Source organism: Macadamia integrifolia, chromosome 9 (assembly GCF_013358625.1).
Source record: "Macadamia integrifolia cultivar HAES 741 chromosome 9, SCU_Mint_v3, whole genome shotgun sequence".
NCBI classification, from domain to species: Eukaryota; Viridiplantae; Streptophyta; class Magnoliopsida; order Proteales; family Proteaceae; genus Macadamia; species Macadamia integrifolia.
The window spans coordinates 5,865,714-5,879,589 of NC_056565.1; the positions used below are offsets into that span (position 1 = coordinate 5,865,714).

Consider the following 13,876-nt stretch of genomic DNA (forward strand, 5'->3'; position numbering starts at 1 on the left):
CGACCCCAGAATTAGGATTGGATGTCCAAATCCACCCGAAACCCGACAGTTTAAGACCAATTTATGAATCATTAATTAAGGAGTAATTAATGGCCACTCCCAGTTCCAAGGGCTAGCAACCCTGTGGGTAACTTAAATGGGTTTTACCCAGATACGTATCCGTTTGAATTGGTCGAATTTACCCTTATTTTTCATAAAAAGAAATATTTTTTTTGTTAATGATTTGACCCTGATTCAGAATCGGCCAAGTGTCGGTTTCAGCCGATTCCAATACCGATACTACCCTGGGTTTTATGCCTTGTCTTGACCTATGATGGAGGGTAAAACCGGTAATTTAGAACTGCGAGGAAGGACATTTCTGTTAAAAAACCAAACATAGAACCTTGAGAAAAAGAACATGTTAAACTGCTATTTCAATCACCCGATCCGAATCTGTGTTGCAATAAAATCTTTCCTCTTTTGATTCCAATTAGAGGGTGGATATAGCCAATTGGTATTCCTTTCCCGTACTTTGTATATGATGTTGTGAGAGTCCATTGATGTAAAACAGAACGATCCTGCAATCACTCTTCCCACCTTCAGTTTTAAGTTTTCATTTCAATCTTTCATTTCAGCTTCCGTTTGGATTCAGTGGTTTTATATTATAATTCCATAAGGTTCGAAAAACCTTAGAAGAAGCGCTCTCTCTCTCTCTCTCTCTCTCTCTCTCTCTGTGTTTCTCCCATGGCTGGTGGTCTGTACAACCCAATCAGACCATCGCCATCTTCGTTTCATCAGAACTTCTCTTCAAGGCTTCTCCTTCTGCTTACAGTTTTGCCACTAACCCTCGCAGCCTTTGCTTTCGTTCTTCAATGGAGAGGTGGTCTCAACGACCCAACAAGTCGTTGGTCTCCCGACAGCCATAGCTTCCCTGGTGGTATGGGAAGCTCGGCTCCTCAAGATGTTGTTCACTTGCCGTCTTCTTCTGATTGCGTTGAGATTCTAGGTCGGAGCTCATCCCCTTCATTTCCTTATTATCGCGATTGGAAATACAATTACGATGCCGATCTGAAACCAAAGGTGAGTTTCCGGTGATTGGATTTCGTTGATTTGTTTTGGTTTTTGATCTTGGTTTATTCACTGCGTCGTTGCGGTTGTTATGGGTTGGTCAATGGTGGGTTTTACCTGATTCATGGATCTGGTTTCTCTGGAAACATGGGGTTTGATTGATATTCGAAATTTTGTCAGTTGAAAGTGGTTTAACTGCAATCAATGGCAATGCAATTATTAAATATATTTTCCTTATATATATGTGCTTTAGTCCGATCTGTTTAGGGTGGGAATCGGATTCTTCTGGGTGGATTTGGGGATCTGGGTTCGCTATGGAGCTCTGTCATTTTTGAGAAGAATCGTAAATGACTTCAGAAATAAGGTGTTGACTTAGCGTTTTCCAAAGTTGTATGTGGTTGTTCATTTTCTGAGGGGAGTGGAAGGCATTCTCTGGATTACACATTTTTTTTTTGTAAATCTCTGGGTTACACTTGATGGGGGGTTTAGCCCTTGAGCGATATACTGTTTCATTTAGTTCATACTTTGGCCATATACCACTATTACTTCAACTGTATGTTTTCAGTTTGAAAATGCTTGACGATGTGATAATTTACACTTTTCTGAATAGAATTAGTAACTGAACATTGAATTATTATATCCTTCTTGATTGTTGGTTCTTACTGAAATTTGCCTTATCCCAACGATTTTGGGGTCAGTAACACCAAATCGGCTCTCTGCCTTTCTGGATCTGTAGTCATACGGTCTAGCTAAGGTTGTTATATTGGCTGTGTACCTGCTGTGACCTTATTATAAGAGGAATCATATCCATCGATAATAACCCAAATTTCCAAACTTCACTCACTGCAATACGCACAAACATAATCAAATAGTAAATTGAGCAATGTCAAGGAGTATACTTGATTTAAGCATACATGTTAATATGTTATGTTACATGTGAATGATTGTGTTTTTATGACCTTGATTTGTAATTTTTTGTTAAACATGCAGATATGTATTACGACGAGCACTTCGGCTGGCTTGGAGCAGATTTTGCCATGGCTCTTCTATCATAAGGTTCTGGGGGTTACGAACTTCTTTCTATTTGTGGAAGGGAACGCTGCATCTCCTAATGTGTCTCATGTCTTGGAATCAATTCCTGTGAGTTTGTATCATCTGCTCTGCCTCTGTGTGTGTGTGTGTGTGTGTGTTTGTGTCTTTTGTTTTCATGATTCTTTATCTATATAGCAAAACAAAACCCAATCCCCCCCTCCCTCCACCCTTTTCTTTTAATTATGGTTCAGTGTTCCAAAATTTCACTCATCTGTTCCATCTTCTCCTTCAGGGTGTGAAAGTTATATACCGTACAAGAGAGCTGGAGGAGAAACAAGCCAGAAGGTTAGTTCATACTGCCAGTTGGGTTGAATCCATTGTCAGCATGAATTGTTATCAAAATTGTGCGCATATGGAGAAAGGGGGGTTATTGGCGGGTTTAATATGGTTCTCTCTGAAAATAGGCAGAAGGAAAAAACAACAAAAATGCGAATTACTTTGAGTGATTATATTGAGTTTACTATAGTTTCCGGTCAAATATCATTTATCTATGTTTTTTGATCCGTTTAGTATGGGTTTTTAAGTACTTCCACCAGCAGTTAAATTTTCAGAGGCAGATGATGATGACTTTGAATGGAATAAGTGATAGCTAGGTTTTGGAATGGAGAGGGGGGAAAGGCTTCTACTTCATATTGGGACACTTGCTAGAAAGATTAATGATTTGGTTGATGTTGCCAATAAAGTATGCCATTGGACTACTGACCTTTATGGGAGCCATTAGACTATTGAACTTGATGGATGGTAATTCTTGACCTTTTGATGCCGATAAATCACAGAAGTGGGTTATTTTAGTGGAATAAGCCTTGGGTTAGATCATATATGTGTTATTTCATTCAACAACGGGTCATTTAGTGATGGGTTGGGTATTTGGGTTTACGCTGCATTTGTGGTTCTCAACTCCTCAAGTCCTTTTGGTCAGTAACCGCCAAACCTGGCTGGTTGTGACCCTACTAAAGCCTTTTGTGGGAGTCCTGAAGGTGAAGAGTGTGGGTGTGTGGCCTCAAATAACAACTCCTCCTTCTTGAAGGGTTACCAAGCACTAACCCCTCTAAATAGAGTTGGAATGGCGAGCAAAGAGCTCAGTTAAAAGATCAGAAGTCAAGCAAAACAAGAGGAACTAGAATAGATTTGTTTCTTTGATGCCAAAGGACTTCTCTTGCAGGATCTTGTTGTCCCCTTGATGATTTCTGGCCTTTCTTCGATCTGTTTTGAACTTTTGATGTATGTATGTATTTCGAAATATGTAGAGACTTCAGTTGGGTGAGGGTGGTCTAAATTATAGTAGAATTTGTTTGTGACAGATATGTTGTTCCTATCCTTATCTCCTTAAATTTTCATAAAATCTTGTCTTTCTATTACTATTTTTTTTTTGGGTGGATGCAGTTTTTTGGTCCTACTCTAACTTCATTTTTTGCTGTTGAATTTATTTGGACAGTTCGTTCAAATAAAGTAGTGTCTATTTGACAAAATGACTACTCACAATTTCTTAGTCTATATGTTATAATGTATTTTTATTTATGCGCTCATGTGTCATTTCTTCATTATCATTAACATTTTCTTTTTTGGAATTTTAGCCGGATCTGGAATGAGACTTGGCTGTCAAGCTTCTTCTACAAACCATGCAATTATGAACTTTTTGTGAAGCAATCTCTCAATATGGAGATGGCTATTGTCATGGCAAGAGTATGAAAAATTATATTCTCAACTACTATGTTATGAAATCTTTGTTCTTCAATATTGAAAATTCTCGTGACTATGGAACCTTTGATCCATGCTGCATGTGTTACTTCTTAGGATGCTGGAATGGATTGGATTATCCATCTCGACACTGATGAGTTGCTACATCCAGCTGGTGCTCGGGAGTACTCGTTGAGGCAACTGCTCTTAGAAGTGCCTGGGAATGTAGATATGGTTATCTTTCCGAATTATGTGAGTGAATCAAGTTAAAACAATATATTTTTTCTCTTTTTAGATCCGGTTAACATGATGGCATGTATTCAGTTAGTGGTGCCACAAAGTTACCTCTGATATCTTTTATTTTTATTTTCATAAATAAATTCAATTATGTTTCATTAAATTCGATAATTATGTGCTACTTTCAGGAGAGTAGTGTTGAGCGAGATGATATTAAGGAACCTTTCAGTGAGGTAAGTTTTGCTCGTATCCTTTACTTGTTCTCTTTTCAGTAGTGTATTTCTAAGGGATTCAATGAGGAAACTTAAATCTTTGATTGTGTTGCTTGTTGAAAGGATTTCTTTGGAACCTTTTTAAAGTTTCATGTATCAAGCAATTATCTGTAGGCATCCTATTTTGTCGTGGCAAATCAGTAGCAGGGATCAGGCACCCCATGAATAATTAATTCCTGGTGTAGCTGCTAGCCTATCTTGGGACTGACCATGCAAGTTTTTGCATTACAAGTAGTGTTATTTGATACATGAACTGGAAATTTCAAGTTCTCCTGTACCCATGCTGTTATTGTTTTATCATGATGTTTATTTTACTAATAGGTTTTCGTCAACCCGAAAGCTGAAACTATTAGGTGGAGAGACTCGAGTGGTATATGAAGTCATCCAAGGTCCCATAGTTAGCCGATGCAGGATTATTCCCGACACTCCCCCTTCATGTCTTGCCCCTTTTTTGGTGTCAGTATATTGGCATGTGTCCCTCTTTTGGCCGAGTGTACATAGATGTTTAATTAACATAATGGGCCTTGTGATCTGATACTGCGTTGAAGTATCCAATCCAAATAACAATCCTAGCTGTTAGTAGGTATATGAAGAGATCCCATGACTTGTAATTTGAACCCTGCTAGATCCTACTTTGTTGTTATTACTTGTATTGGTGGTTTGTAGGAGTGATGTAGAAATGATTTCCAATTTATTTAGTTTCATTTAACATATGAACATTTAGAATCTTCTCAAAGATTTTACAGATAGAAAATGTGATAAACACTATGCAGATTGATAACTTAAAGTTGTTTTTGGTTCCAAGGTAGCAGTGTGATTGCAATAGTTGCATCTAAAACTAGAGCATTGGAGTGTCTACTCATCTGGCAGAGAATTCATGTTAATTAGGAATCATATTTGGATTTCTATGAACCCATTAATTTACAGTTGTGTCGTGCTGGAGACATCCAGTTGCTTCTTGAGGGGTAGGTTATTTGGATAAGCTGGGTTTTGTTCGGGCACTACTTATACCAATTGTAGGAACATATAGCACTTAAGACCCCTAGCATCCTTTTTGCATGGTCTGGAATGTTAACAAATTTTGTTAAGTTTGTCAGCCAACTCACACTTTAATCCAAAGAAGTATAACTCTTTAAGGGCAAGAACTAAGATGCTTTGTTAACTATCTCACATCTTTAGAATTTGCACATTGTTGGGACCATTGCTTAAGGGATGTTTTGGGATCATATTCATTGTGATTGACATTTCATTCTTCTATGCTTACCAACAGGTCTCAATGTTCAAGAAGAACTATGATCATCTTACAAAAGACATATACTTTGGTATGTACAAAGAGTCAACCCGTGGTAATCCTAACTACTTCTTGACCTATGGAAATGGGAAATCAGCTGCTCGGATTCAGGATCATCTCCGCCCTAATGGTGCTCATAGATGGCACAACTATATGAAGACACCAAAGTATGGTATTCTATCTCATATATTTGCTTATACACCTTATCAATCATTGTCTACATCCTTTAAATAATCCGTAGACATGCAGACATGAATGCACAGAGATGGTGCAAACAATTTTTGTTTAGGGGCCATCTCTTGCTGCAAGGCTAAAAAGCCCAGCCTGCCATCATGAAGATGCAGGTTTGAGTTTGAGGATGGCCACTTTATGCAAAAAATTCTGGGGGTTTGAAAGTTAGGACCAACTATAGTCCACCTCTACCAAGACCCATTGGAAGTGAGACTTGCACTGAGTTACAGACTTAAACCCTTTGTAGCCGTTATGTTTGGTTTAGGAATTTGAGCAGAACAGAAGATTCTGTTGTTCTGTTGGTTAGATGTGCAGTAATAAATTATGTTGCTTACATCATTAACAGTGAAATAAAATTGGAGGAGGCTGCTGTTCTACATTACACGTACACCAAATTTTCGGACTTGACTTCTAGGCGTGACCGATGCGGCTGTAAACCAACAAAGGAGGATGTCAAAAGATGCTTCATACTTGAATTTGACAGAGCTGTAAGTCATAATGCCTGCATCAAGTTAACATTTTTCCCTTCGCTGACAAAAACTGAGAAATTTTCTTTAAAATCCGTGAAGGAAAATTCTATTTAATCTAACTGTGATTAAATTTATCATGTCTATTGGGTTCCTTTGATTATATTTATTGTTTATGTCCTCCAACATACTTCTCTTTCTAGAATCTATACAATTGTCTGTTTTAGTCTTAGTAAATGGATTAAGCTTGAAACAAATGAATTCTTTCTCTCTTAGCATCTTACAACATGCACGACCTGTTTTTTGGTGGGACTTGTGATATTATGATAGTCCTAGTGATTCCTTGGAACTGAATATCATTTGTTATCCTGTGAAAATGGTTTTAAGTATCGATAAAAAATTGAGGTTTTGACCAAGATGTCTCGGTTTCGACAAATTCCAAGACAAAACCAAGAGTCGAAACCTAATGTATGTTTAATTTTCTTGGTGTACAACAAGAGGATTAAACTGCCATTGTGTTGTATACTTGTATTTCCCCAACCTAATGTGTGTTTTAATTGCATGTTTACATTTCTAGTAGCTAAATTATATGTAGCCAGTGTTTATAATAGGGCCAGTGTGCCGCAGGCAGCACATTCAGTGTACACTAGCAGACTGGGATCCAAGCCTTTCTACCATTTTGGGGTGGTTTTTTCCTGTGTAACTAATTTGTGGAATAGGTGTAACATGGTAAAAATAGGCAGCACTCAAAAAAAAAAATAAATAAATAAAAAATCTGGGCATCGTAACGATTTTGGCCCAGAAAAAGTTTTGGTTTTGACCAGAGTCAAAACCTGGTTGAAACCTGAAACCTGGAAACTTGCTCATGAAGCACATTGTTGGGATGTGAAAAATGTAGATATAAAATCTTTGCATCTTTTCCTCCTGATGGTAGTAATTTTGGGATTAATGGTTCAGAAAATTCATTGATGGATCATTGAAGCTGTTTATGCTTATAGTCGCTAGGGCAAACGTAGATAAGGCCATTGCTTCTGGATGGAGGAATGCTACTAGGTCCGCCCTCATCCAGAGTTGGTCTCTTGACTGCACATATTATGATTCTTGGCAAGCTTGAGAATCCCTCTATGAGGGTGGGATTCTTTTTCTCCTTGCAGCATTCTAGATTTGGCCTACCCATAAGTCAGCTGACCTGCATTGGTTCATTTATTTGTATATGAGTTGCTTATGCTAGTACCCTTCCTTCAGTGGTTGGTCATTGATTCTTAAGTCTCTAAGAAGTGGAGTAACCTGTGTCAGAAAAATGTTTTGAGGGTTTAAGATGGAAAATTAGTTCTTTATTCACACTGCCAAGTGAAGTTAATTGGATTAATCAAAAGTTTTTTTGGGGTACTAGAATTTCTCAACATACGCTCGCTAACAATTATCAATTGAGGGTAAATACTTAAAATGGTCTAGTGGTGCAAAACTGGACTAGTCAACACCTTGATATGAATCAGTGTTTCCAATGAGAACCCAGTATTTTGGGAGAGGAGAGAGGAAAAACAGAGAGACAGGATATTTGGGGTTTGCTTAGAGACAGCTTGACTTGCTCATGCCATCATGCAATATCAATTTTCTTTCGCTTTCTAGGCCATTCTCTGACGGATAGGCAAATAGTAATCAAAATCAACAAAAAGATGATTGAAAATTTTGCCACTTGAAGCATGAAAAACAGGTTCTTTGTGAGTAAGCAGACTCATGTCTGGACTTATGTTCCTGGAGATTGTCTCTCTCTCTCTCTCTCTTTTTTTCTTCCTCTTCCTCCTTAAATCTTTCTCCTTTCAGAGTGCATGTTTTGTAATGATCTTTAGCCTTATCCAAGGAACATTGGTTTTGCAGGCATTTATAATAGCTTCCACTGCAACAGGGGAGGAGATGCTCCAATGGTATGGACTCATACTCTTTCTGTCCAATGTTCTGTCGTTCTTTGTTAGGAATGATTCTGGTTTTTTTTTTTTATAAATTATTTTTAATTAATTAATTAATTAGGACTTATTTCTTTCTCTCCTCCTTTCCTGTCTTGGGTCTCATAAAAAAATTCTTGATTTTGTTTGAACTGTTTGTGAACCCTAATTGATAAACCTTGAAGAGTCCAACTTTGAATAACAAGAAACAACAATTTAATAGCTATGATGGGGGTGTGTGGAAGCTGTTACCCAGAAACTGCAGACAAGTAATGTAGTTTTTCTAATTTTGAATCTTTATATATATTGACACCTTGTACTTGTTTCTGGATTCTTTATAATTCTGTAGGTATAGAGACCACGTGGTATGGACCGATAAAGCACTAAACCTGAAACTTCTACGGAAGGGCATTTTGACCCGGATTTATGCTCCTATGGTAAGTGCTTTTTATTGTTTCTTGCGCTTTATAAGTAGAAAAGGAGCTTCCAGGCACCATACCTATATTCCTTGGTTTTCTTGGCTCTACATTTCATAATTGTGGATATGTATGCATGTGCATTTGAAAATGCATGAGGTCTTAAATTTCTTATTGTTGACCTACCTTTTTGTTGCCTTCAGGCCATTGTTAAAGGTTTGAGGGAGTCTGGTGTTTTTAGGTCAGTGATTGCATCTGCACAAACAACCATCTCAAAGGAGACATTTTTATCTTCTGTGGAGAGCAGTAACTCAACTAGAGGAACTGGTTCCAATTTAATGTCCTCAAGAAAGTTTGGGAGGAGTGGAGAATCTCAGGCGACAGCAAGAAAGGTTTTGGATGTCGCAGACACTGATTCACATATGGAGGCAGTTCCACCATTGTCTCCCCCAGGCATGGATGCTAGTGACATGGAAACATTATAGGCCTCATCTTATGATTGCTTCTTCTACCTCCTGTCCAGACTGAGGGCCTGAAAAGTAGAAATGTTTCATTTGGAGGGAAGAATCAGAAGAATTGACAAGCAATCTCTGGATGGGGCTTATTGATGTTAGGACTTCATTGAATCTTTCCCGATCATTACCCAAGCGCTGGTGTACATTTCAGGTTAGTTGATAGGGTTATAGTTGAGATAGAGAGATAAGAAAGTCGAGAATTCTTAGTGGAGCGGTTCTTTACCTTGGCCTTATTTTGGCACTTTGGCTGCCCACCTGAGATAGCAGTTGGAGGCCTTTGCCTGTGATTTTTATGTATAGTTGTACTATTGATTCTCCATTTAGATATTGATGGTTATTCACCCATTGTACTAGTGCCATTGATTTTTTGAAGTTAACAGAACAGATCTTCATTATTGTTCTTCTTCCTTGACTCATTTCTCCAAGGGATCCTCACCATCTTCAATCATAAAATAATGGTCACTGACCTGGAGAACTTTTTGCTAAATATGGTGGACCAAGTATCTTACTATGAAAAATAAATTGAGCAAAAGTCATTCTAGTCTCACAACCTTCCTAACTAGAGAATAATTCAAACAAGACATGTTCAACTAAAATTAAAGGAAGAACAAGGATTGTCTGACCTTGAAAAACAGTCAGAATGATCATCAACTCCATTATGATCATTTTTAGATTTATTGATTTCCCACTTTCCTTCTTCCATCTTGGCCCAAAATGCAACCAATATTCAAAGTTTCAAACATTTGATTTATATATATATATATATATATCTATATATTCTTGCCATAAAAAAAAAATCATTTGATATAATCACAAACGGAATGAAGGGTTAACCTTAACCCATTTCTTCCAGTGGAAGGAGAAGGGTGCAGTTATTTAATTAAAAATTGCATAATTTTTTTCTATGCGGATGGACTGGACATCAGGTCTGCATTTTGTATATTCTTAGAGAATGTATTCTAAGTCGATAATGTATTCTGAAGAAATCATACCAACACAGCTTTAGTCTTCCATTCGTGATCTTAAACATCTGGATCCACTATTTAACGTATATTTATCATTTTATCTTCTCAACCTCAACACTTGGTGTGTCATAAGCACCTCACCTCTAGAGAGATCTCAACTCTAAATCATGGTTAAGAGAAAGTATCCCTTCATACTTTGAAAGTGTTGGAATTGTATAGTGGACTTTTCGAAATTAAGACTGTTTGATATGATCACTAAAAAAAAAAGGCTCAACATCCATTAACAACGGCTGAAGAGGGAGCAATAAGTGATTATTTGCTTCTCTTCGCATTCATAATTGATTATTTTTAAATTGACATGTAATTTTCTCTCAAAAGTTATGGATCTTCTGGGAAGAAAATGGTCCTAAAAGCCATGGCTGGAATTGTCTAGCCACACAATTTATTATGTATTTGCTTGTGATTGGATCATACTTCAATTGGAAAAACTCAAGAGTTTGGATTGGAACAAGCATATGTAATCATGGGTTGAATTTCAGTTTGATCCAATGTGATGATGCTCTAGGTATTTGTCTGCATTTTGTTGGAATAAGTTTATTATGTATGAAGAACAAAGTGGTCTTTCATCAGGTGTAGGGTTCACAAACCCCTATAGGGTTTTTTAGTACCTTAACCAAGATCTTAGGAAAATTTGATCTATGTATTAAAAATAAGGAATATTGAAAAAACACAATGATAATTATAGAAACCCTATATGCCTTTTCTATTAGAATAGGTTTTTGGGGGTCCGCCATCTTTATATGAAATGGTTTAAGTACCATATAACCGTTTAATATATGATTCAATTTTAATTTCTAACAAAAAAAAAGTTTTCATTTATAACTTTGACAAACACTCTTACCCAAGTATGATTTCGTGATGGCCTGTGACTTTTGCTTTCATAAATGCCCCACTATGCTGCTATGAATAAGAGTGTTTAGTATGATAAATGTGAAAAAAAAAATGGAGGGAATAATACAATCCACAATGTGTTAGTGTGCCCACAGTGTGTCAATGTGCATCTATTATCTAGACACAACGTGAGTAAAATGATCATATTGCCCCAGCCTAAAGATGTTTCCACACACTTTTTCGTTGGCTCATACAAAAAAAAAATGTTAGAAAGTAACGAGGCTTACACGGTTAGATTTAGACCCACGTATGTGCAGCTGGTCTGTGTCTTAACTCTATACTCCATATTGGGAAGAGGCTTCCATGATTCCGTCACCTGCCAGATCCTCATCGGACGTCCACTACTGTAGCTCGACGTGGCCATATTCATACAGATTTGATTAGTTAGTTTGTCGTCCCCGTCCCCGTCCCCGTCTCCGTTTTGGCGGTAAAGCGAACGATGCCGGTAACATGCGCCTCCTTCTGCTTAACCTACGCATACTTACCTCTCCGGGTCTCTGTTCTTCTGTCTTCAAATGCTCCACTCTCATTTAGTTACAAACCAGGTTCTTGCAAGTTATAACGCCTTCTACTGCTTTTGTGTGTGTGTGTGTGTGTGTGTTTGAATACTAGTAGTGGAATCAGAAACTTAGGGTTCCAGATGTTTTTATCAACTTGAGAAGGGTTCTCTTCTCTGATTCAGAACACTTCGTTGGTTTTGAAAGGGGAAAAAAAAAAATCCCTGGTCTTTTTAAAGCCCTAAATCGTGGGAGCTCCTTGGACATTTTCAGTTTTAAGGGAATCATTTGATTGCACAATGCTGATTAGCAGAATGTTGTAAGTTAAAATAATTTGGTTTCGTCTTTCTTTTTCTTTTGATTTTCTGATTATTTTGTGGGGTGGAATTGACATAATATATGCTCTTATATTTCCTTTTAAAAAAATTTATGTTTTGAAGTATGCTGAGTTTGCAATCATTTTTGGTCATTCAAAGTTTTTGTATTTATTTATTTTGATGATAATCTGATGAAGAACATCAAGTTTTGTTCGGTGTGCTAATGGGGAATCTAGTTTTGAGCTTTAGCGTCTTTAGTTTTGCAGTTGCTCCAAGGAATTTGAGATCTGGAGCCTTAGTTTTATCAAAAACAAGAGTGTTAAAGTCTGAACGTCTACTTTCGAGTCACATAGCATCTGCAACACCGATGGTTAATAGCAAGAATCATATGACATTGGGATCAGTTGGGGGTGGTCCGCATCCTGAGGAGAACCTAGCAAAGGTTGTTGGATGATCAGCTTATTTCTCATGTTGTAACAATAATAATGAGCCTTAAATGGTTGGCAAAACAGGTGGTTTTCATTGTATGATTTGTTGAAATGCAGGATGAATTGGAGAAAAGTAACTCAGTTGAAATTCAGGCAATTAGGGACGACCATTCTAGATTGGAAACAATGACAGTGCAGGAACTCAGAACAGTTATGAGGTAAAAAAAAGGAGGGGGGGGAGTTTCTGTAGAAATGAAAGCTTTCTTTGGTCATTTTTTTCAAGGACACATCTCCATCACTGCAAGTTATATGTAAATGAAGGATATCTGTGATATTCCTTTCCCTGATACTAATTGTTGTCACACATTGCCAGCTGCCCTAGTTTCATGACATAGATCTCATTGTATGCTGGAAGTGTCTTGCATGTACTTCCTTTCAGGATCAAATTTTCTCTCGAACTCTGTTTCTTAATCTATTTGATTCCTGATGTCACTTATATTGTGGTGCACAACAAATTTCAGGAGTGTTGGGATTCCTACTAGAGGTCGTAAGTGTGATCTTCAATCAGCTTTAAAGTGCTTCCTAGCTGAGAATGATGATGGTATCCCATTCTTTTGCTCAAAATAAATTTGACCTTCTCTCGTAGTGCTTATAAGGATGGATCAATCAGTTTTAATGCTTTGGAATTTCCAGCATGTGCAGGTCAAAGTTCAGTACTAGAAGTACATTCGATCTCTGTGACAAAGCCAGTACCTCCTGATGGTGCTCCATCAAAAAGGAAGCCTGTTAGTTCATCTGATGAAGACCAGGTTCAAAGCCTGAGTACTGTTTCAAAAATTTCGGGAACTCAACACTGTAAGAGAAGGGCAAAATCACCTTCGCTTGAGGTTGCCAGTACTGAATTTAATTCTAAAATTTCTACCAGAAAACAGAACAAGCCAATCAAAATTGAGGGACATTCAGGTAATATTCTTTACATTGTTCATGTCTTGTTATTTATTTCTGTAATGACTAACAATTGAAAACATATGCTTTTCTCTTCTTGCTATATGAATTTAATTGATTTATATATCTTTTGATGAGATAAACTGATCTAACCGGATTTATGAGGTTTTTTCTGTGTCTACTGATGGTAGGTAAGAAGCACCCTGGAGTGAAAGGAAACGCTTCACATATTTGTGACGGCGATAATAGATCCATTGATGGAGTTGATCTGACCATCAATCCAAGTGAACCATGGGCAATGTTTGCTCATAAGAAGCCCCAGCCTGGTTGGGTAGCGTATAATCCCAGAACCATGAGGCCATCTCCTCTAACTAATGATGTTCCATTTGTTAAGCTAATGTCTTGGAATGTTAACGGCTTAAGGGCTTTGCTGAAACTGGAGGCTTTCTCTGCTCTTGAACTTGCAAAAAGGGAAAATTTTGATGTGTTGTGCTTGCAAGAGACCAAACTGCAGGCAAGTACACATAGTGGTATACCCTTGATGGGTGTAGCTGTTTTAACTCCTTTTTTTTTGGGGGGGGGGGG

The 13,876-nt window shown here is 37.6% G+C and overlaps 2 protein-coding genes across 8 annotated transcripts in view; both read left to right on the forward strand.

Moving 5' to 3' along the window:
- Positions 1–533: 533 nt before the first annotated feature.
- On the forward strand, positions 534–9,533 carry LOC122089118 (glycosyltransferase-like At2g41451). Its single transcript, XM_042658601.1, has 11 exons — positions 534–1,059; positions 2,038–2,187; positions 2,372–2,424; positions 3,714–3,822; positions 3,934–4,068; positions 4,242–4,286; positions 5,596–5,783; positions 6,194–6,335; positions 8,193–8,239; positions 8,607–8,694; positions 8,877–9,533. The coding sequence occupies exons 1-11, from the start codon at positions 724–726 to the stop codon at positions 9,156–9,158; spliced, it is 1,575 nt and encodes a 524-aa protein (XP_042514535.1). The 5' UTR covers positions 534–723; the 3' UTR covers positions 9,159–9,533.
- A 1,788-nt stretch (positions 9,534–11,321) lies between these two features.
- LOC122089368 (DNA-(apurinic or apyrimidinic site) endonuclease, chloroplastic) overlaps positions 11,322–13,876 on the forward strand; it is an 11,326-nt gene continuing 8,771 nt past the window's right edge. The window contains exons 1-6 of one of the 7 annotated variants that reach the window (XM_042659034.1): positions 11,322–11,659; positions 12,177–12,360; positions 12,464–12,564; positions 12,868–12,947; positions 13,049–13,309; positions 13,483–13,805. In XM_042659034.1, coding sequence (XP_042514968.1) covers positions 11,544–11,659; positions 12,177–12,360; positions 12,464–12,564; positions 12,868–12,947; positions 13,049–13,309; positions 13,483–13,805 — 1,065 coding nt within the window. In that variant the 5' untranslated portion in view covers positions 11,322–11,543. Of the gene's footprint in view, positions 11,660–11,690; positions 11,921–12,176; positions 12,361–12,463; positions 12,565–12,867; positions 12,948–13,039; positions 13,310–13,482; positions 13,806–13,876 lie in introns of those variants that run through there. The other 6 variants (XM_042659033.1, XM_042659035.1, XM_042659036.1 and 3 more) reach the window with 6 other exon arrangements.